This window comes from Monopterus albus, unplaced genomic scaffold, assembly GCF_001952655.1.
Source record: "Monopterus albus unplaced genomic scaffold, M_albus_1.0 scaffold180.1, whole genome shotgun sequence".
Classification (NCBI taxonomy): domain Eukaryota; kingdom Metazoa; phylum Chordata; class Actinopteri; order Synbranchiformes; family Synbranchidae; genus Monopterus; species Monopterus albus.
In genome coordinates, this window is record NW_018128060.1 from 673,232 (window position 1) to 697,563 (window position 24,332).

The 24,332-nt window shown below is 39.8% G+C and overlaps 1 protein-coding gene across 5 annotated transcripts in view; it reads right to left on the reverse strand.

The window, feature by feature from the left end:
* robo1 (roundabout, axon guidance receptor, homolog 1 (Drosophila)) overlaps positions 1–24,332 on the reverse strand; it is a 306,681-nt gene that overhangs the window by 270,880 nt on the left and 11,469 nt on the right. For 4 of the 5 annotated variants that reach the window (XM_020616829.1, XM_020616835.1, XM_020616828.1 and 1 more), the window contains exon 3: positions 10,043–10,173. The exons of the other annotated variant lie outside the window; for it this stretch is intronic. In XM_020616829.1, the coding sequence (XP_020472485.1) occupies positions 10,043–10,173 (131 nt within the window). The remainder of the gene's footprint in view (positions 1–10,042; positions 10,174–24,332) is intronic. 5 annotated transcript variants of the gene reach the window in all.

The window sequence follows — 24,332 nt, forward strand, 5'->3', positions numbered from 1 at the left end:
TGCACGTCCACTGCTGTCATGGCGGCACGGCGCAGAAAGGACCCACACAACGCTCACAAGCTGCGCTGCAGCAGTATCTGGTGGGGGCTCCCATGGAACGGGTAGGGGTGGACATTCTGGGGCCATTCCCTACCACCGAGGCCGGCAACCGCTACGTCTTGGTGGCGATGGATTATTTCACAAAATGGCCCGAGGCGTACGCGGTGCCGGATCAGAGTGCAGCCACTTCTGCTCGCTGCTTGGTGGACAAAATGTTTGCTCGGTTCGGGGTCCCTGAGGAGCTGCACAGTGACCAGGGGCAGAACTTTGAGAGCCGTCTATTCAGTGAGGTGTGTCAGCGGCTGGGAGTGAAAAAGACACGGACTACACTACACCTCTGTACCCTCAGAGCGATGGGCTGGTTGAACGCTTTAACTGCACCCCGGCCACTCAGCTCGCGACCCTCACCAGCCAGCATCAGCGAGACTAGGATCAACACCTGCCGTTAGTCCTGTGGGCTTACAGGACAGCTGTGCAGGAATCCAGCCGCTGCACGCCAGCAGCTTTAATGTTTGGTCGGGAGATCCGCACCCCGGTGGATTTAATGTTTGGGCCGCCTCCTGAGCCAGAGATTCCTGGTGGGCCAGAGCTGGACTATTTTAAGCGGTTGAGGGAGTGCTTGGGCTCGGTCCACCGGCTGGCCAGAGAGGCTCTTGTGGACGCTGGGGCCCGCCAGAAATGGGCTTATGACTTGAGGACACATGGACCTGTGCTGAGGCCTGGGGACCGAGTGTGGGTTTACTGCCCGCAGAGGAAGCGGGGACAGTCCCCCAAGTTGGCCCAGCACTGGCAGGGTCCTGGCGAAGTTTTGGACCAGCTGTCAATCACAGACTACAGCCATTGCCCTGGGATTCAACTGCAATAAATATGGCTCTCTTTCAGTATATATTGTCAGCTGACAAATGAACTGTTTGTCCTTTTGAGCCAGGTAAAGATTTATCACTGGCTCTACAGGCCTCAGGAGAGATTTGACTATCTGAGTGGTATAACTGCCTGGGAAAGTCTTACACTCAAGTTTTTGAAGGTTAATCAATTATTTTAGGTAAAAAGAAATGTCAATTTCAATTTAGACAATTAGATAACAGACTGTACATTATAACCTTTTTTGTAGTGACACTGTAAACTATGGTGTTATGTGGTGTATGTTTAACCAGCAGAAAGCTTGCTAACAAGTTAAATCCACTACCTTGTGTCGCTGTTTTTTGTTTATGGCAGGTGACGCAGGCTGGCCGGGGCTTGGGACACCGCTAGAGGCAGCTGATCCAGTACCAGAGTGGAGAAGGGCTGAACGCTCCAGCGCAGAGAGGACTTCCAAGCTGCCAGGCCCAACCCCTGTACCAGCCACACCAGGAGCCTGCTGCTGGGACACCTTCTGCAGCTCTGCAGCCAGTTGCTTTGGATCCACACCTGGGGACCGCATACTAAGAGTGCACTCAGGTTGCTTTTGTGGTTAAAACATAATTTCAAGGGTTTAAAATATTATTTCATATTTGAACTGGGTACATTTGTGGTATATGTTTGTTTAATTAAAACACAACCTTGAACTGTGTTTAGTGTGTGTGTTTATTGTTTCTACATTGTGAAACAGTCCCTGGAAAAATTGTCCATAAGTTACAAGTAACAATGTACATACGTATTCTGAGTGATTTGAAGTAATATCATTTCTGGGCAATCTCTAATTGATGTTTTAAAGGTGAGGATCATACTGAACCCTAGACAAAGTTTCTTACATTGGAATGTCTCTTTTGCCAATTTGTTTTTTTTTTTTTGAGTTTAGAGGGGTATGCACTAAGTATCTATTCCCTTACTATAACGAGCCGGGTGGCAAAAGGGTTACATGTAGAATATCCCCAAATAAATTTTACTCTTAAACCCTTCTGTTGTGGTGTTTCCAAACTGTTTTGCCAGTCACATTTCCTAAAATTTAAATTACTATAAAGGTAAATGGTTTGTTATTATCACCAGTAACGTCCAGTGTGTTTGGAGACACCAGCGGATTGTCAGCTGGCCTAATTAAAGCACTTTCATGGTTGCCACACTTTGGGGGATTTTAATCTGAAATGCTCCACTGTGCTTATGCAAACACTCAAAATTAAAAGCATATCCTTTAAAATTTGCTTCATTCGGTTTTTCTACCCCAAGTTTAAAAGCTTTGCCTTAGGTAAACTAATGTGCCACCCTCTAGTGGAGCTGAACGTTAGCATTTATTCTTCATAATCACATTTGGTTAAAACCTAATTGGCAGAGGCAAGGAGGCATACATTGAGGGACAACAAAAGCTACAACAAATATAATTAAATCAATGCTGGGAAAATAAGTCCATGCTATCAGAACTGCATTTAAAATAGGATGAAGAATGTGAAGAAAATACATTAAAAAGTATGAGATAAACAAGTGGACAAAGAAAAGACCCCATAAACTGTCCCACCCCAATGGTATGTGGAATAATAAGTTATATGGCAAGATCAGAAGCAGCTCCCATAAAGCACTGCACTTCAGGCTCCTTTCTTCCCATTGCAATTAGAGAGTCGCGTTTCACTTAACCTGCGTACATATTCATATCAAATCACAAAACAGATTCATGACTGGGTGCGGCACAAAAGAGACTCCCTCCACTGGGGAGGCAGAAGCTTCACACCCTACAGGCACCACCTGAACTGAGGAGAAACAAGAGGAGCTAATGCATGATGTTAATCAGGCTAATATATCCACCACACTACACCACCTCACCTCACACCCAGACCTGATCGGTGCCTTGGATTGTGGTATGGCAGGGCAGACACAGGAGAGTAACAAGAACATACAGCTGGAGACATGCACACGCACTTCTGTTAATTATTTCTTTAGTACATAAGCAGTAACTACAGCTCCTGGGGTAATGAGAGATCCACCTCTGTGCTGCCTGCCTCCAGAGCAGTCAAACTGAGTTGTGAGTGAGTTGGCTTTCAGCATTACTTTCCTTGAAACTTCAGCAGTATTCTCCCGTCAACTGGATGTTCACATTTCTTTTTGATTCTGAGGGGAAGTTGGTTCCTGCATTGTTTTGTGGGCTAGTCTAATCCTGATTTTCCATGACTACTCACAGCAGTGGTGAGAGACACATGCACTCTCGCTCAGCGTCTGCTCCACAAATAGCTCTTTTTTATCACCGAAGTCTTTAATCACCCACCAGAGCTTAGATCAAGGGTTTTACAAGGCTGATTATGAAAGTTGTGAGCAAAGGTATTCCACAGATGACAGAGATATAATGTAATTTATTCCTGATCCTGTATTATAGTGGTACAAGGCTTATTAAAGTCAGTTTTTAATGGTGAATGCCACTGCAAACAAACATCAGTGAGTGAATACATGAAACAATGTGTCACCATCCATCATTATGTGATTGTAACTCCGTGTTTAAATGAAAAGGATGCACAAGGAATGTAAGTGGTATCGTAGGATACCATGTAATTGATTCAGATGGACATTAAGTTTGAAACTGAAACTGAATCTTGTGCTAAAATACACAGTTAAACTTATTCTGGAAAATGTGCTGGCTTATATAAAGTTCACTGTCAGACATCCCCTGTACAAAATTCAAAATGCTTAATTAAAAAACACAGCAACTCCCCTGTAAGCCCCTCTTAGCATCTGGTTGCCTGATTGACCCTTGCTCAACCTGAAAACCGTTCCAGTCCACCATGATCAAGAATGTCCCAAGGCTCTTATTTCTTCTCTGAGGAGCAAGGAGGCTGCCTGGGGGAACTATAACTGAGGATACACGAGTGCATCCTTCATGGAAGTCTGTTACAGATTGCCATGCCCCTTTATCGGAAATCAGTTTGTGAATGGATGCTTCACATAAGGCTCGGAGGAAAGGATGTGTCATGTCAGTTAAAACATGTTCCTCAATTCCTCTCTCCTTGCAGCTTCTCCTTGCATCTTATATAGGCAGGACTAAGATGCAAGTGAGGGAAACATAGATGCAATTAGGTGAAGTGGGGTTCACCTTACATCTTCCTATGACTTCTGCAATGATGATTTAAGTGTGCCTAAGTGTGAGAAGAGGCAAGGCTTGTAATTCTCTTAAGCTCATTCCTCTGATAACTACTAGCTCCAGCAGAGGTTACCCTGATTCAGCGCTTTGTCAATAAACACCTACATATTTTTTCTTACTATTCATTAAATGTCTTAGCACATCTTGTAGCTGCTTCACCGTTAAACATCTTGTAGCTTCATGTCTTCAAGTCAGATCACCCTGTGCAGATGTTTTATAGACTACAAACACCTGAAAGAGATATTAATTCTTATTCCACAAGTTTAGCCAATGCTGAAAAAGCTCTGAACCACTCAGAGGATGGTTCATTGTAGAAATACATTTATTTTAAGTATGCACAAGCTTTAAGTCTGCATCAGACAGTGAAATCATCTCAGAGGTGGTGGAGACTCATTCTTTCCTCCACTCAGAAGTTCATGAGCAGATGTAAAAAAAAAAAAAAATCTTTGCCTGGATTCGGTCTTCTCATTCAGAGGTCACACACTAATACACTGCAGCACTGCTCTGAGCATGTTTGAGATATACTATATAGACTACACCAAATAAGTTATTGTTTCCCAATCTGTGAATTGTATTCACCCTCACAGTTCTCCACCCTCAAATGTGGGTTTCTATTTTATACTGTCAGACACTACCCAAGGTTACTGTTTGCCCTCCGTCTTAGAAGATCCGACACCACAGACCTTCATGAAGCTCTTTGTAACAGCGCAATTGAAGAATACATTTGAGATCTTTTGCACATCTTTCTTTCAAGTTGTAGTTTATTTTATCTTATTTTTTTCTGGCTGCCCAGCCTTAACCTATAACTCTATTTTTTGGAAGCTCAAACAACCAGGGACTGTGTGCCTGGAGCACCAACTCATCTGGAGTCAGTCCAGAGTGAGACACAGAGAGAAAGGGAGGAGGAGGAGACAGAAAGGAAAAGAGATGAAGACGCAGGAGGGAGTCATACTGAAAAGGCGAAAGAGTAAGACAGAGATTTATGGTCTAATCCCTTTTAGAGGAGTGACTGGGACTGAACCAACACATTTCTGTCTTTGTCTGTCCTCCTGCAGTGCCGCCTAGTGCAGATAAACAGATTGCCAGATAGAAAGGAAAAGCTCCAACAACTTTAAACTAGAGTTAAACCTGCATTAGATTTGGCATACACCCTGCAATATTAATACAGCCAAACGTTATCACCCCATTAAATGGCCATTATCAGCTGTTATCAGACCCATGATTATATTTCAGTAGGAGCAAACTAGTATAGGCTAGAATGTGCATATCACTGATACAGTGGCTATGTGTTATAATTAGGCAACAACAACAACTGAACATCACAGGAATCAAACTTATACTTGGGGCAGAAAAGTCATAGTGGATTACATTAAATTCCACATGTGTGCCTAATAAGCTGGACAATACATAGTGGACTTGGATTTATGTACTTGCTCAACGTTTGGGTGTCCACATACATTTGGCCATATATTATTACTTTCTTAGAAACTAAGGTGAAAGTTGACTGTACCAGAAGTTGTTCACAGATGTTTTTAAGTCTGATACTATTGTTTAATGCACCGAATCACTCAGGTTTAGCTGTCAGTGTTGAGAAAGTCTGGTTAATTATAGTTTTAATAACTTGAGGAAATGACATGAAATTTGCCTGAGAAATACTTTTAATTTGGGTAATTTTGGAGGTCACTGCAAACTGCTGCTATTGTATACGTACAGCAGATTCATTTTATGGAAACGCTGAATGAGACATATAAGGTGATAGGAAGACAGCATGTGTCTTGTCTCTGCCACAAGAAGAGCTGATGCTTCAGGGCAAAGAAATATCAGATTGTCTGAACTTTAGGAAAAAAGAAACAGGGGTGGTATTAGAGGCGGGGCTGAAAGAAAAGAAAGGGATGTTTGCAAGACCCCCAAATATTTTTTTTCACTCATGCTGTGACAAAAGGCTGCATGAGGGTCAGTGGCGCAGCAACTTCTAAGACAGAGGGCAAGGAGAAACTCAGGAGCCTCGGACAGTGTCTGATGAAAGAAAACACAAAACCATGGGGTGTCTGTTTGAAGCCAGATGAAAGTCAGGACAAATCTACAGGAAAAAACAAAAAAATAATGCAGCTGGTTTCTTTAGGACTGAGTTTGGCACAAGTGTGGGCGCAGTCTGGTTCAAACAAGGCAGCAGACTTTAGCATATTGCCAGATGGCATGATGATGTTCTCATTTAAAGCCACTATATAGAATGTAAGCATGTCTGAATTTGTCGCTCCCCACTAGTCATATCAAAAAGGACACCACTGCAGACAGGAACAGCTTCTACTAACTTCTGAGATCAGACAAGAAAACTGAACGAAAGCCTTTAATGAGACACTGCACTGGTTTTTAACATGAAAATCATTTTACTCCTCATGGGGAATATAATCCTGTGAAAACTGTTGTAATAAGGTGTTTTGTGGCCCAGTACGGCCCAAGTTTGGGCTATTTTCATATTCAAATAACTTACATCACCAGCTGGATGTGTAGATAAAGATGCAGGCATTTTTCAGTATCTAAAGAAATACTACTGAGTTGCACTGTGGGAATTGTAGGATGTTTTGTGAGCTTGACCCAGAGACTTAAAATAGGATATCTTGGTCTCTGCTGCCTTGATTCTGACCATTCTTTTTTTTATAATCTGTCTCTCACATGCTTCCATCTTTGTGGAAGTACAACTCTAAATCACTGTAAATAAGAGAATGAACCTAATCTCATCTGTCTCATTTTTCTATGATTAAAAGTGTCATCAAACAACTGCATAGGAAGCTATAAAAATTTAACACAGTGCTAATTATTGTATTGATAGACATTTATTTAGAATGTAGATTAAACAGCATAAATATTTACATTTTCCACACTTACAAATGTTATTAATCAGTGTTAAAACTAGAAAAAGGTGTACTCAAAGTATATTTTTGGTTTATTGGTTTGATTGACATGACCACGTGGACATTATTGGAAACCTGTTTTTTAAGAAGGGGACAAAAACAACATATCCTCTACAAAATTAGCAATGAATTATTTTAATTAAGCTGGAGTAATTATTTCAATTATTTGATTGGCATCTCATTACCCAGCACTTACTGTAGGACAGACATCTGCATGGGAGAGATCTTTCTCTTTCTCTGCACACAGCAGCTCTTTTTCATTCCACTAAGTGATCAGAGCACGCTGTCGTTCGCTGACACGAGGCTCTGAGCCACTCTCACTGACAAACTGCACCACAACCTTCTACCTCGGCGTGTAATTATGCCTCTGGACATGTGATGCGTTCACTTAGCCTAATTAAACAACAACAAAGCCACTGTGCCATCACACACCTGACATCTTGGCAGCCAGAAGCAGAATTTTATATATTTTCTACAAACATTCTAAAATATGCTGAAGGGTCCACTGTTGCTTTTTTCAGACTTGTAGTGTCAGCTAATCCTCCTCACTTCTCCAGACACTGTCAGCACAATGAACCAAGAGGCATTTCTGTCTGCTACAAAAGCTGGATTTACAGCACCAAGAAGATTACCCTTCCAACAACTCCAACAAGCACAAAAACAAAGTTATCACAATATGTGCTGATTAGTATTCTATGCTCCGCTTGTATTAATACAGTCCTGTGGTTTACATGCTGGAAAACAAAAAAAAATCCCTGTAGTGCAAATTAAGTGCAGCTCAGAATACAGTTTTGATTTGTTTCACTGAAACCTCTGGACAATTATTTGTTTTGCATCTAATTTCACTGTGTGCTCCGGATGATGGCAGGGTATTAAACAAACACATAATACAACGGGTGTGTTTCTTCAGGGTGGTGCTGTAATGATGTGATAGAGGACTAAGCACACAGAAACGAAGCTCGTCTGTCTAACAAACCTCAGGCTGAAGCCCTCTGAGGTGTGAGAGCTCGTCGGCTGCTTTCCACCTCTAGCCACTCATAAATCAAATAATTACATTGTGGTTCTTGAGGGAAGAGAAAAGTTTTCCCATTAACCAGCTCTCATTAACCCACTTCCAAAGTGTGCAAATGACTAACTTGGGGGAGTCGCAGTTATTTCCTTATCCTGTGGCCTATTCAAAGGCAGTATATATTCACCCAAAGCTTGGCTTACATGCATAACGTGAGATCCTGCAGTAAGTGATCATTTCCTTATCAATATTTTATGATGTACATCAATTAACCTTGAACTGTCTGTGAACAGCAGACAAGCGCTCCCTGGTGACTCTGTCAAATACACTGCTGCTGCTGTGATTGACACCATTTTAAGAGCTGCTTCTGAGGAAGGGATCCTACTCTTCTACTGCAAAAAAAGCCAAACATCATTCACTTTACTAAGTCTGTAATCCAGTATGTAGCTTTTACCAAAGCACCAAAAGTGAAAGACGTTCCTAAGGAAAGCCAGAGGGTATGAAGTGCACGAAGTAGTTGCTTGTAGGACTAACTCCTCAATCTCAAAGATAAATATCACACTGGGACAAAGCCCCTGTCTCTCCCTGCCATCACAGGACTGTCAGAAATGACAGAAGGAATTCTCTGGTCCTGTACGACATGAGACAAGGACAGGACGGGCGGTACTCTGATCAAATCAGGCTGCTGATTTCTGAAGAAGGCAGAGGGATAAGAGCAAAGCCAAAGGGTCCCATTGATCTCACAGATGTTAAAGTATGGTAAGAGCAGGAGGGGACAGTGAAGTGCCTTTATCTCTTGTTAAATGCATACAGCACATCCTCCTAACACCAATAGCCCGAAGGCTGCACCTCAGCCACAATCTTACTGCCTGTTTTACAAAAATATAGATTATTTTCATCATATTTTTGCCATCAACAGTAATCACTGTTAGTTTTAGTCCAGGTTTAGGCAACATTTTAGTGCAGTATTGACATGAATGTAAAGGAATTTAGTCTATAAATCTCTTGGTTATTCTTTCCAGAAACCAAAAGTCTTAGCTAATAATACAGAGACATAAAATTACTGGAGGACTGTGTATTAATGGTATTGAAACACGTCAAGAAGCTAAATTAGCTTCTGAAGAAGAGATTGTTTTGGGTGGCAGATGACACCCTTTAGACGTTTGTGCAGATCCATGCAGATTGTTATTTTACGCAGGTTAACACATTTTGTCATTAATGAATCAAAGGTTAATTTGTTTTTACTCATGTTTGTTGTGGAAACAAAAGTTTTTCCATCATAGTTTTTTTTTTTATAAACTGCTTTGAATTTTTTTTTTTTTTTAATTCATGAACTGTAATCTCAAGCTCTATGGTCCCATACATTTTTTCCAATGCACACATGTGGATGTATTTCTATTTTCTCACTCTGCAAAATGTGAAGCTGAATGTGACTCCCTATATTTGCCATAATCTATAAAGTAGAAACCAACAGCTTGATTAATATGATCTCAAAAGTTCCTTGGCTGTATATTCAGCGAGGAGAAGGACACCATATTTCTTTGCCAGGAGAAATGCACAGAAGTGCAACTAAGGGAAGTGATATTTCTTAAAGCCTTGAACCCTTTCCAATAACACTGAATTCATGTGACCTTTTCTAGTTGGGTAATAGTTTGCAGAATGCTCCCACGGATTAAGCACAGAATCATTAAAACGGCCATGTTGGCAGACAGACTGGACACATCAGAATGAGAGCCAAATGTTATAGCACCTTATGGAGTGTGAAAGGTTAACTGGTGAAGGAGCTCAGAGAGAAGAACTTGAGCCAAAACACAAGCAGTTAGAAACATATGCAGTGATACACTAGCACTGGACTGCTGCTTCTGCTTTGGCTAGTCTAAAACAATGGTGCAGAAATATTTGCCATATAGGTTAAATAGTATAAACAGTGTATATTATTCTGCAGATCCATCTCTTGATTATTATCAAGACTCTTCAGATATATGTATTAAATGCATAAAAGAACAAGCAGCAGTATGGTACCCCACTAAACGCTCTGCTGCTCACCTCCACCTGCCTCCTCCAGTGGACTCCAGTGGTTCTGGCAGCCTGTCTGTAGTCTTACATCCTGTTTGCGTTGGTGAAGTCAGGGAGCAGGTCCAGATGGTTGCTTCATTAGTCAGAGCAGTTGAGCCATCCTGGCAATGTAAATACCCATGTCACATGCCCAATAATTGATATGGATAATTACAAACCCTCTCCCCGTCTATCTGGCTCCCAGGAAGAAGACTCAAGAATACTCGTCTAATTGTCAGTGAAAAATATTAACTGGCTGCAGGTCAGTGTCAGTATTTCCCTCCTGAGCTCAAACCCCACCTCCTTCAGCCCTGAAAACTGGGGTTAACAGCTCGTAGTACTACCATCAATTTCTCAAATCGCAGGATTGACAAGTAGCTCAGTGCCAAGACCACAAACCTCAGCTGTATCCAAGTGCTAAGCAGAGATCTTCGATTAGAGCAGAAAAATCATAAATTGCCCAGATATGTTAGTGCAGAAACAACTCACAGAAAGAAATGGGAGATGAAGGAAAAAGGATCATAAAATAAGTTAACTTTGAACACCTTTATCCTTTAGCTGGAACCAAGTGACTTTATGTATATTATCTGTTATTACTTTTTCATTGTGATGCTGCTTGTGCAGACATTATAATCAGCTTTATAATGAGGCACACTGGGCACACTGTAGCACAGTCAGGACTTTAATATGCTCCACAAATATATATGTATATACCGCATGTAAAGCTTTTAAACTGCCCAAGCTTAGAGCTGTCTCATGCAGCTGTAAACAAAAGGTTCTTTATTAAATGCAGTTAATATTTTCAACAAAGGCTGTAGTTTCTTTTTAGGAGGACACGACTCTCCAGTGCTACTTCACAGGATAAAAGACATTTACACTCTCACATTTGTTCTGATCTCGCTGTAACTTAAGACTCCATTTACTGTGACTCGTTCAATCTAGGTATCTAATACATTTTTTAAAAGCCAAGTATAAATACATCCAACAAGTTTTCAAGAATGATTCAGATTGTTGTGGTTTGAGAAAAACGCATACATAAGCTTTACTCCTCCCATGTATAACTAAGTTAGTGAGCACTCGATGGAAGAAGCTTCTACAGGATCTGTCCTCCTGTTATAAAAGCAGCTAAAGTAATGATGAAATTATCCGTCTCGCTCACTGTTTCAGTAATTTCATCATGGTCATTGAGAAAGCACACCAAGCTGTTTCCAAACCACTGAATGCTCTGTATGAGTGAGAGCCTGTGAAGACAATAAAATGTTTGTCTTGCTCATAAATACAATTCACCCAAGTGTTTGCTGGTTTATGAGTGAAGAGTAGTTAGCCTGCTAGCTTAATTGTTATTGACATAAGTGAACTGCTGAAGCATTAAGTGAGCCACCGCCCTCTGGACTGCACTGGGGCTGACCCCGATGGCTAATGGATACATGTTAACAAATGTGGGTTAAATTGCATCTGGTTTGTATCCAAAAACAAAACATTAAAAAAGATTACTGACAATGATGAGTACTAATTACTGCTAACAAATACTTAGACATTAAATGCTGTGCAAGTATCCCCACAGGATGCTGCTCTAAAGTGAAAGATCAAGGATGTTATTGCCTTTTCTACTGCTAGAAAACTCATGATACCTAAATAGTAGGATAAGAATCCTCCAACCTTTGGCTTGTGGATTAAAGATGTAATGAATTTCTGGACACTTACAAAAGTTAGATGTGTCACACAGGGCAAAGGATCTTTCTTTTTGATTTTTTTTTTCCAAAAAAGTGTTACTGAAAAAACATACAGGATAACTGACATGACGTGAGACTTAAATAGTAAAACACCATTTTGCAAACAGTCAGCATTCCTGAATATCCCCTTAGGGATTAATAAGGTACTATACTGGGTTTTTTTTTAATTATAACTGCAATAATTTTTAAAAAATCTATTAAAAAAAAAAACATTGATCGATCAGCTGACACACTAATGACTAATGATGTGTACGTACTTGCTCAAAGACCTAATTGGGAACAGCTGTTTTGGGCCATGAAATTTAATACTCTCAAAATAATGAGTTAAATTGCTATAATTCCATTTCTGTTGCTTGGACCTTCATTTGTCAGCCAAGCAAAATGGTAAATGGTCTTATACTTGTATAGCACTTTTCTATGCACTGCAGCACGCTCAAAGTGTTTTCACACTACTTGGCTGTTCACCCATTCACACTCCCAAGCGCTCACACATTCACACACCGGTGACATCGCCGGGAGCAACTGGGTGTTCGGTGTCTTGCTCAAGGACACTTTGACATATGGACTGGACAAGCTGGGAATCGAACCGCTAATTTTCCAGGTAGGCGACAACCCGCTCTACCTCCTGAGCAACAGTCACTCCCAAAGTGACTCTTTGTTACTTCTAAATATACTGTCTGAATACAGCCACAGGATCACAAACATACTGTATAAAGAATGTCAGAAATGTAACAAACACTGAAGTCCAGAGCAGCTATTAATGTACTCAGTGCTTTGTAGAAGCCCATTTGGCAGCAAGTGCTTTGGGTCTTCATAGGTAAGTCTCAACAAGCTTCACACACCTGGATTAGGTTTATCCCATAATCCCCATCAGATCTTCTAAACACCTTCAGATTGGATGGGAGGCATCAGAACCTCAATCTTCAGGTGCCTCAGCAAATGATCTCTGGGGTTTAAGTCTGGGCCACTCGAGGACAGTCAGAGGCTTGAAGCTGCTCCAGTGTTGTCATGGAACAGGTTTTCTTCTATATACCTCTATATTTGGCTGCATTCATCCTTCCCTCAGTTCTTACCAGTCTCCCTGTCCCTGCTGCTGAGGTCCACTCCCGCAACATGGCACTCCCTCCACAATGCTTCACCATAACGATGTATTAACCAGATGATGAGCAGTACCTGGTGTTCACCAGATAGTGCTTAGAATTTGACCCAAAAAGTCAATTTTTTTCTCATCACACCAGAGAGTCTTTTCCTCCACACTCTGAGTCCCTTAAATATCACACAATTCAAAGTGAGCCGTCATATGTCTTTAAATCTAAATGGCTTCTATCCAGACATTCACCCACAAAGGCCTGTCAAAGTACAATTCTAGACACATCTCAAGGATAATTAAAGCAAACATGACACTTGACCAAGTGTCACAGCAAAGGGGGTCTGAAAATGAAAGATTTCAGGTTTAAAAATATGTTTTCACATTGTCACTATGGGTTATAAGGTGTAGACTGGTGGGCAGAAATTGAAATTTTATCCATAAAAAATGCTAACTACAAAACAAGGTGCATAAGAATACTGTCTGAAGCCTTTAGAAGCCTATACAATGTACTTTTCTTTCCTAACACACTGCCTCCATTGGACAACATGTTGGATCAGACTTGAACACAAAACCCAGACACACAGATTTATGCAGGCTTACTGACAGAATACAACTCATTTTAAATTCAAATCATTTCCTGGCATTTCTGCCAAATATGTTGATAAAACACTAAGACAAGCCAAGGCACTGTAATGCTGCTAACACTGCTTTAATTAACCCACCTCCTCCACTGAGCACAAAATGCACGTTTACTTTCCCTTCACCTACAGTATGTCTGCTTAACTGGTGGATGTGTCATCCATCTGTTTGCAATTATTCCTCTACTGTCTATATACAATTGTTCTGTCTGTTGTGTTTTCCTTGTTAAATTGTGATTATGCATTATATAATCTTTTCTTTACTAGGCTTGATTTGAAATAGATGACAGCAAAATAATTCGAATGGCTGATTTAGATTTTATTTTTTTCAGGGCTGACAATTGTAACAGTTTGTAAATAACACAAATTGACCACAAAATTAGAGACCCTGAATTTTTTTTTATGTGCTACAGGAAGCAAAAGGAAGCCAGTGAGAAGAAGCTGGGAGACATTTTCATGTTTAGCTTTTGCTCTTTCTAGAAGCTTTTAATCTTGACTCAAATAGTTTTTACCAAGCAAAAAACTGGCAGTTTATTCATGCTAACTGAATTGCATTTGAGATGTTTTTGGCTCTCAGAACAACTCAAATCCAGTGATTCCTCATATTTTGAGGATAAAGGGTTATTAATCCTAACTGAACAGGAGATAAAGCCTTGGTGGATTGTGCATTATGTTTCTAAAACTAGAAATTTATTTTTATAGCAGTGATTATTCCTCATGCATCTACAGTATCGCCACATAACTTTTATTTGATTCCAACTTCTGCAGTCAGTAAGTCTCCACGTCAAACTAGCACAATAAAAATATATTTCTATTCCAGAGTCAGTGACCCTGTATTACTATGATACTATGATAACATTGTCTCCAAAGGTCAGAATCATGATGAGAGATTACAGGAGAAAGAAAAGGTATCAACATTAAGCTGGTCTCACTTGGATAATAAAGCACTCCTGCAGTATTCAGACTATTTACAAAAAGGACAATAATGAAAATTCACCTGGCGTTCACATTAAGAAACAAACCAGCATAATTTACAACACTACTTGGAACACTATTGCTGACTAATACAGAAATACACAATGAATTTCCTATGTTTTAAACAAACCCAGATCGTTTCATGTGTAGTCCAACCATGTCTGAAGGCAAAAATATCTGTATATGTTCCAGCTGACCTCACTCTAATACAAGGCAAAAAGCCTGCCATGGTAGCCTCCACTGGATCTCTCACACTGTCACCCTGATCTCATCAACAACTCTGTGGCTTTTTGCTTACCTTTGTAGTTGCTGACACAATGAAACATACACTTGAGGATAATGGTTATTATCCTGGACAGGTTGCCAGTCTGTTAGAGCAAAACATCCACCATTCTGAACAGATGCATTCCACTCTGGTCATCATACTGTATTGTTTGACCTGCTCCCCTCAGGTAGACGCTTCAGGTCAATCAAATCACTGATAAACAGGCTTAAGAACAGCTTCTACTCCCATGCAATGAGAGTACTGAAAGCCACCAAACAACAGCACTGACTGGGACTTTTTGTTTTTTTTTTTCTATATAACATACTTGCAGCCACTTCTACAGTCCCAGCTGCTATTCGATGTACCAACCAACTGCATTGCACTATTTGTATTTGGGTCCAAAGATATTCTGCATGCGTGGAATATCCTCAAGTACAATATTGTAGAGCCCTCCTTATTTATTATCGCACTGTCTAATCTCATGGTTTAATATTTTAACTTTTTTTAAATCATCCGATGGGATTTTAACATTTAGAGTTTAATCATTATTTACACTTTAGTGCAGTATGTATGAATGTACCGACAGGATTGTTAACTGAATTGTTTTGTACATTGTGCAATGACATTAAAAGGAATCTATTTATCTATACTTCAGAAGAAAAGGTTTTACTCTCCAGAGGTTTTGTAAAGTTAAAGCACAACGTGCTGTAAAACAACCTTTGATATTCAAATGTACTTCAAATAAAAAAGTGGATTATTAAAAATATATTCAGTATAGAAGTGATATTTTCTTGTAAAATGATCAACGAATTGAAAACAGGCAAAAGGCAGACTCAAACTATACTCTTCTCATCATATATATACAGCCAGCTCCTATGCCATAAAGCCCTTCAATCATACTCTATTAAAGTCACACAAAGAGCCAACAAAAAGTTAAAACTTAAAGTACAATGACTGATTCATAGAAATACTCAGCTGTTGTCACAGAAGATATATTTTCTACATTTGCCTATTACTATAGCTTCCTTGATATCTTTCCACTTACAGTACATGAGACCACCTGCGCTTTTAGGAGGGAGAATGGTGTTGGAGAAAGGAATAGTCTGAGTTGCCATTTTCAAGAATGTGATTTTAAAACCCTCTTAGAATGATTCCTGCACTGGGATCTGTTACCTTGGATACCTGACCACACATATTAGATCCACTTTGTGCTAAAAATATTCTGTGTTAGGTGTCATGTGTTGACTTCTGCTTATATATTGTAAGAGAACACAGCTAAAAGCCATTGTTCTAGCATGAATCCATTTATCTGTGCGTGATTGTGCTGCTTCTTATGAGATCATTTAGATTATTTTTAACCCATGTACAGATGTCTATAGCTGCACAAAAGTGGTCACATCTCAGGTGAGAATAGGTCATCTTTGTTCTGCCCCCTTCTCCTCTGAGCTCCGAGTCTCCATCTGAATCTACACTCTTCAGCCCTGATCCACACTCAATGATTCCATCAAAGGCCTGACAGAATACAGGCAGGTCTCACTCTATCACTCTCTGCGGTGATGAAATGAGCTCTGGATCTGTTCGTTCAAGGCGAAGGGGCTTCATGGACAGCGATGGGACACAACAGCTGGCCTGTCCCCAGAAACAAATGGCTAGCAAAACAACTCATTTTCTTGTCTTTTTTAGTATTGCTGAGATTTCTTATGCATAAGACAGCTATCAATCATTGTCAGCAATGCACACATTTTCTTTAAGCCTGTCAGTTGCACAGTTCAAACTAGCTGGCAGTCCACTGATAAAATTTCCAAGATTTAAATAATTTCTAGAGTGTTCATCCAAAAACAACAGCATCATTTATCACAAGAAGTGCCCCCTCCCCTATAAAACAAACAACAAAAAAACATAGGTTTAAGCTTTAAAAAAATGGTAAAATGGACTGTATTTTATATAGCGCTTTCTCACAGTGTGTTGCACTGGCCAAAGCGCTTTACAGAAGATCATACACCATTTACCCATTCACACATAACATTCACACACCGATGACGACAGGCTGCCATGCACCGGCGCTAGTCAAGCCACCGGGAGCAATTCGGGGTTCAGTGTCTTGCTCAGGAACACTTAGGCATTAAGTCAAAAAACCCTCTAAAAGCCATAGAAATGAAGACTTGACTATCCAGAGCAAAGGAAAAAATTGTGTGAAGCTGACATGGGAGAGCACTCATATGCTGCATTTCCACTATCGGAACCTAATGCCTAATCCCTTAAACATCACCAAACATAGCCTCCAGGATTGACACGGACCATGCTGCTTTGTTTTTGCATTGTATTTTCTTTGTGGCAACCCCTAACAGGAACAGCCGAAAGTAGAAGAAGAAGATTTTCTCTCTGTCGGTCTTTGTTTAGAGGAGGGAGGGGCTGCTCTTCTCACACCAGTAGCCAGTCTTGTGTTTACACATGATGCTTGTAATGCTAATGCACGAGGTGTGAAAATGCAAACATTTATCGAATCACCAGTGACTGCTCTACGCGCGCACGCACACACCCTACCCGCATGGTCCTGGTACTTGGTTTTAGTACAACCTTGAGGGGCGCTGAAATTTAGCTCCCAGAATGCACCTCCAAATAGGATGCATCACAGTGAAAACAAACGCAGAACCCATGATGAGCGTTACTTGGCACAACATGTTTCAGTAGGTTCCTATAATGAAAAAAAGCCTATAGTTTTGTTAGATATTAATAAATCAGTCAAATAATCATTAGACAATGTGTTGAATCAAATGTATTAGTAATGGAGTTTAGTAATATTCAGAGTCTGCTCTAGTCTGTTTTGTTTCAAGGTTAGCAGACAGTGTTGATTCTGAAATATGAGCTACAGTTACTTATGACACCAATTCTTTCTTGTATTAAAATATTATGTCTGAATAAATACTTAGCTACGCACCACGTGATAACATACACACACATTGAGCTTCCTCATTTTGTTATGACTAGGTAAAATCCAACTGCTCCAAGCCTGTGGAGCTCTAGATAACAGATGGAGTCTGCAGACTGACTTCATCTAAGGGGTTAGCCCAAAACTTATAAATGTACTGTATTAGGCTCGGTGTTTCTGGGGCTCTCCTTTTTTCCAGCAGCCTGCATGGGGATGCCGGGAAGGGGGAGCCACCCGGGTTGTGTTTTGTAATTTTGCTTGTGGTTTAAAATAAATCAGCACTAAAATGAAAAAAGACGGACTCCTTCATTATTCAGATCTGTCCAATAAAAGAACTGGGGTATAACAGTTTCTCGTGTTCTACTAGCAACAAACAATGGTTCACATTAAACAATGACCATGATCTTTTGCATAAACGTCCTATTATCCTATATTTTCATATTTACAGTGGATCACATGACTATTTGACTTGAAATGGATCAATCACAATGACAAAATCATAAGCCATTTTCACACATGAACTTTGGACTATGTCTAAGGAATCAGGTCCAGACTTTGACTGGAGTTGCCCTTTCACACATGTAGCACACAGCAGCAGCTAGTCCATGTGAGACAAGTTCTCACCTACTGGAAATACTCTATTGGATTTATAAATCTTGTTGTGTTTCCAGTTAGATATTTTCATTGGCGTCTTCCTTGTAAATAAATTTTGCTTCACTATGGGATGTTTGTTTTCTTCTGGTTTAGCACCAGTCACATGATAGAACATCAACACCCCAACTCCAGACTATATCCAGATGTTTTCTCACCCAGGTTCACTACGGTGCACTCAGACATTATGCAGACTTTGTCCTAGGGAGCTGGCAGCTAGTCCATGTGAGACAAGTTCTCACCTACTGGAAATACTCTATTGGTTAGATTTTTGGTCAGTGCCACTGAGTTGTATTACCTTCTTTATACTTAATAGACATTTTCTCTATTTTAGATTGTGTGGTCTTACAAAATCTGCCACTCTTCTAAAGCCCTCATGTCTGTTCCTCTCAGTTTTTGATAAGATGTAAGCTTATGTAATATACAGTATTGATGCTTTCCTAAGCCTTTGCTCTCAAGATGTCGCCCCTCAGCTGGGAGCTGTCAAACATCTATAGATCTCTAAAGATTTTCTTCTTCTTAAATTATTCTGTTCGTTAGCTGGGCTACCAGCAAGAAGAAAAAAAAAAAAAAACTCCTGCCATGGCCCAAAGAATATATTGTCAAGATTTTGCCATAAACACAACATTTCTCACTCCAACAATATTACCTTGTAACTCCAGCATGAAACAGACTGCGACGAAGCAGAGAGACTTCAAAAATACTGTTTGTGCAGTTAGCTGCATGTTGTCTTGTTCATTTTTCATGGGAAAATGCAAAATACACTATGTTTATTTACCCAATTACAATAGCCACAACTCCAGGCAGGCACCCTTAAACTTAAAAGTGTGACATTAATTGCCATTTAAACAGCCTTCTCGGTCTGCTAAACTGTTAGGCCGCTTCCATTCCCTTTAACAAGATTGCTAGTTTGGAAAAAGAGGAATTATCCCATGGTGAGATGCTGCTGAGAGAAAAGGGCACAATTAGTTTTCCGATCAATTTGCCAGGAAGACAAGAGTGGGGGGAAGGGGGGGGATCAATACTCTGATTATGCATGAAGATGTCATTTGCTTACACTGAGATCAAAGCATCAATGATCTAAGCTGAAGCAACCAGGCATCCGTCTGTGCATGATCCATAAGTCATGTCATGTATGAAGGAGAAGGTGATGAATCAAGCAGATATGTATGCAAGGAAAAGAAATTGCAACAAGATATGGAAATGGGGACAAGATAGCTTTACCACAGCACCCATAAAATGATGTTGGCTTTTATTATCCCATTTGTAATCAATAATGTGGAAATTCTCTGTGGAAGCACTCAGAGGTGTCCTTCGGGAGTTCTGTGTTTGAAAAGCAAACAGCAAAAAGAAGGGGTATTTAGAATTGATCTAAATTACTGCAGGTTAATGGGAGCGTCAAAGGCAGCTGGTTATAGCACCGAGTTAAAAATACTAAATGCATACAAATGTCTGGCCCTGAAACTGGGGGTGAACTTGTTATATATTTTCTGGACAGTCAGTGGCACACAAAACCACACAAGTCTAACATTTGTGCATCCTGTTGCAGAAAAGAGCAAATATCAAAAGCAATGACTGACATTCAAATATTTATGAGTTTCAGGAAATAACAGTCTTTTGTTTCCTCCTTTGAAGTCAAGGGATTGAGATGCACCTTAAGATGCTGCTCATATCTCTGGACTGAGATTCAGCGATTGTTACTCATATGTATGGTATTCAAAGTGTTAAGCAAGGAAGATCAGTGAAACCAAGAAAACACTATCTGTTTGTGCTTTAAGACACCATAGTAGGCACCACAGGTAAAATCATTCAGAGCATCCTAAATTGGAGGATCTGAAATCTTACTGGTGTGAATTATAGAGTGCGCCTGAATGGGATACACTGTTCTGTCCCTTTACAGAGAATGGGAAGCAGCAGGCAGATAAGTAAGATGAAAGAACGGTGCACCTGGCAGGTCCATGCACTAACATCTTTGATCCACTGATGCAAACATCAAAGACTCTGCTGGGGGCTTTGTGTGGACACCAGCCTGCAAAGCACTCACCACTATGAGCACCAATCGACAGTGTAAAGTGCAACTCAACAAAAGGGAAGGCTTAAGAAAAATGTTTTTTCAGCAGCTGAAATTATAACTGTGCAGTCTCTCTGAAGCAAAAGTAACCCAGATGTGATCCATCCAGTGATAGGAGGAGTGGAATTTCTGTGCAATTACTGTCTGAGGAGGTGGCTGTGGAAACATTGCATCGGAGTTACAGGTAGTTGAAAATGGATGTTTTATGCTAATCATTTTTTGAGTGATAAAGTAAAAAAAAAAGTAGTCAAACAAATAAAACATAAGTTTGAGCACTTATCCTGCTAATCAGGTTGCCCAGATTTATCTTGTGACCCATTGGAGTTCTACCAGTGTAGCTTACGATGACAGAACACACAGGTAAAGACCCTTTTTCCCAAAATGAAGTGCTCATCAAGTATAAATTAGTTGTTCATAAAATAAAATGAAAGTCTCTGAAATCTTGGATTCAACTCTGAAATATTTGTCTAATACTGACTAAACTATCAGGAAAAATGTCTAAGTATTATTTATCTGAGCTTAACACTCATCTAATCCGCTTCATCAGGACTGTGTGAGCATGATTTGATCACATTTGATTCAGCAGTGGCCTGGCAACATAAGCAAACAACCACACAACTGTCACATGCATGGTCACAACCAGCATTTTGCCTTGTTCCAGCAGAGTTCTGTCCATTTCAAATCAGAAAGAGGAGCACAGACAAAAACAGCACAAAGAGAAATCTCTCACTTTAAATAAACAAAACTATAACTCAGGGCCCCACTGATCACAGAAAGATTGAGAAGTTTTCAGGATCTTTCAGACTCTCCATAGTAACTTTTAAAAAATATATTTTATGTGGAGTACTGCAGAACAATAAAACGGACATGTTTACTGAATCTGTGCATACTCTGCTGTTGAGAAATGTTATTCAGCTTGTTGGATGACAACTGTCCTGGTTAACAATGTCTGCCAACAACAGAGTCAATGGACTGGAAGTGACACATTCACACAATGCATGTGCCTCCATGCTTCAAAATCAAATGCAGTGAGCATCGGCCTTCACAAGTTGGCACATCTTTTAGGTTTTGCAAAGGCTGATTCAAACAAACAGCACGACTTCACACAGTATGAAACATTATTTCAATTACCTTTCACTGCTGGAGAGAGCAATGACAACAGATTTCAAATAGATGTTTCACAATGAGCCATTACTGAAGAAAGTTCAGTGTGGTCGCTTGCAAACTTTCAGTGACTTCATATGAACTGATGAGCAGTATGTAACAATTAGTTTTTTAAAAAAATCAAGTATTTTCTCCTTTAGACATTTATTTTAAACTCACTGACCAGGATTAAGTGAACAAGTAACCATTTTTCTCTTCCAGCAGCTCCCATTTACAGAGTGAGCCTTTAATAAGGAACCTCACCTCTGCTGACCGCTGAAGGAAGACTGGGCAGCTTCCAGGTGTTAATCTCCTCCACTGTTACTGTGGAGAACAGTGAAAAATAGCACTGAGGCCCAGCAAATGCTGGCAAAAATGGTGAAAGATAACAAGGTTGGTAGAGCTGTTTTTTTGGAGACTACACAAACCATGGGAACAGCGGCAAGTCAAAGAGGATGTGTAATTAACACGCACAGCGGGAAAGATGTTGTGGGTGTATACTTTCACTAAAACCAGTTTGAAAGTCCAGAACAGTAAACCACAGTGTGTCTATTTATGTAGTTGGGAAGTTTGCAGAATTACTTGGTGCAGAATAAAATATTTACTGTGCAGTAAGCAGCTGTCAGTATCAAACAGATGTGGTTTATCAAAAGAAATCTGATGTTCAACTCAACAGATCATGCACCGAGTAGATTGGCAAGATGTTTGACAAGAGATGTATGAACTTAAGATTTTTACACAACACACAGAAAATCCAATTGAGTTTTAAAGCTTTTTGAATTTGATTTGTCAGATGCTTTTCTCAACTTGTGTCCATTCACCCACATACTGTATATCCTGGAGAATACTTTTTTTTAAGTACAATTTCAGCTAGTTGTGTGATTAGTGTGACCACTGGACAGATAATGAAGGTGCCTGAAGTCTATCTGCCAAATTCTGGTTAATTTATTCAGTTGGGTATGTTCAATTTATTTGTAATTTTGCATTGTTTTGCCATCAGTGGGATTTAATTAGCTGTGGGAAAACAAAGCTGGTTCACTCACTGAGCCACTGGTATATTGGCAGTGTTGGGGGAGCAGTTTCACTAGATGTAATTAAACTAGTAAATTCACATTGAATTATACAGTCCTCTGGTGGCTGTTCAACTAAATTTATATTATGTTAATATTTCTTCATTGGACGGATCATTAATTAGTGAAAAGGTGTAGCCACATGCAGTTACTACTCATAAATGATCTTTGATACAGACTGATTCAACTAGTTGATCAGAATGGACACACTTGGTGTATAAACTCCAAGTGCACAGTCAGGTGTACACTGGGTGACGAATACTAATGAAGATAGAGAGATCCCTGAATTGACCAAGAACAGAATCAAATACACAATTTACAATTTTGTTGTGCTCAAAACCTAATCCAAAGGTTGCCTCAAAAACAGTCACCAGAGAAGACCAAAATGTTACTTAGCAACCAACAGCTATCTAAGCTACTTATATTCCACACCTAGAGTAATGCCACAAATGCTAGTGGAATTTTGAAAACTATTTTCTTCTGTAGACCTCCGGAAGTTCAGGCTTCACTTCAGCTCTTTATAATCTTTACTATCATTTTAATCAAAGTGCTAATGTCATGTAATGTGGCTGTAGTCTATTTAGTAATCTCATTTTTTTCTGAGAAAAGAAATATAAATACTTACATGCTTATATATCAAATGTGAAATTGTTTTGCTCCTGAACGTGAGTGGTGATGTGAATGGCAAATGTTATCCACAAAAGCAACTAATAAAGGTAACTGTGGTTCAGTGGGTAGAGCGGCCGTCTCCCAACCAGAGGGTTGAATCACGGAGCCTGCAGTCTACACGTGTCGAAGTGTCCTTGAGCAAGACACTGAACCCCCAAGTTGCCCCCGATGGTTAGAGCCACCGGTGTGAGTTGGCGCCGCAGATGGCTGCCTCAGTTCTGTACCGGAAACAAATTCCTTGTGTGTAACATGCTTGGCCAAAGAAAGGTGATTATCCTTATAAACAAAGTAAGACTGTTTTGAATTTCCCTGTCCCTACAGAATGCATACATGTCACTTTGGACTACTTATGGAAAGGTGAGACAATAATACAAAAACAATTTTCTCAAAAGGTTAATAAAATGAACAAAGAGATCAAAAACCCTATTTGAGAGGACAACTTGCATTATAAAATGAATAAATAAATACATATATAAAATACAATTAACCAGTTGGATTGTTTTTGACCAAACTGTGTTTGTGTTATTCTGAACCTCTATAAAAGGTATTTCTATTCAAATATACTGTGATTAAACAATATATCCAACCAGTGTAGGAAATGAAAGACCAGTCAATCCAGTAGTAGACAGAGCAGAGTCGACTCATTGTTCCTCCCGAGTACACCCCACCAACGAGTACAAAGGGCTGAAGATTGTCTCTAGTATAATTGGACAAATTAATCAATTACATCAATAGCAAATTACAACATTCATGATTGATCCTTGTACAAAAGCAGAGCAAATAATTCCACTGTTTGAAATCAATACCACAATATTCATGTTACACTACATTCATGATAAGTTTAATAGCATCTTTGTGAATATTGGTCCTGGTGTAGCAAGAAGCATTTGTACAGATGATACATCCGTCACTATAAATAATAATACAATCGAAAGGAACATGAGTTCTATGTTTTTGAAGCCCATAGCTGAAAAGGAAATTATAGAAATAGTGAATAAATGTGTTAACAAAACATCTAGTGATAGTGATGGTATCACTATGACAACT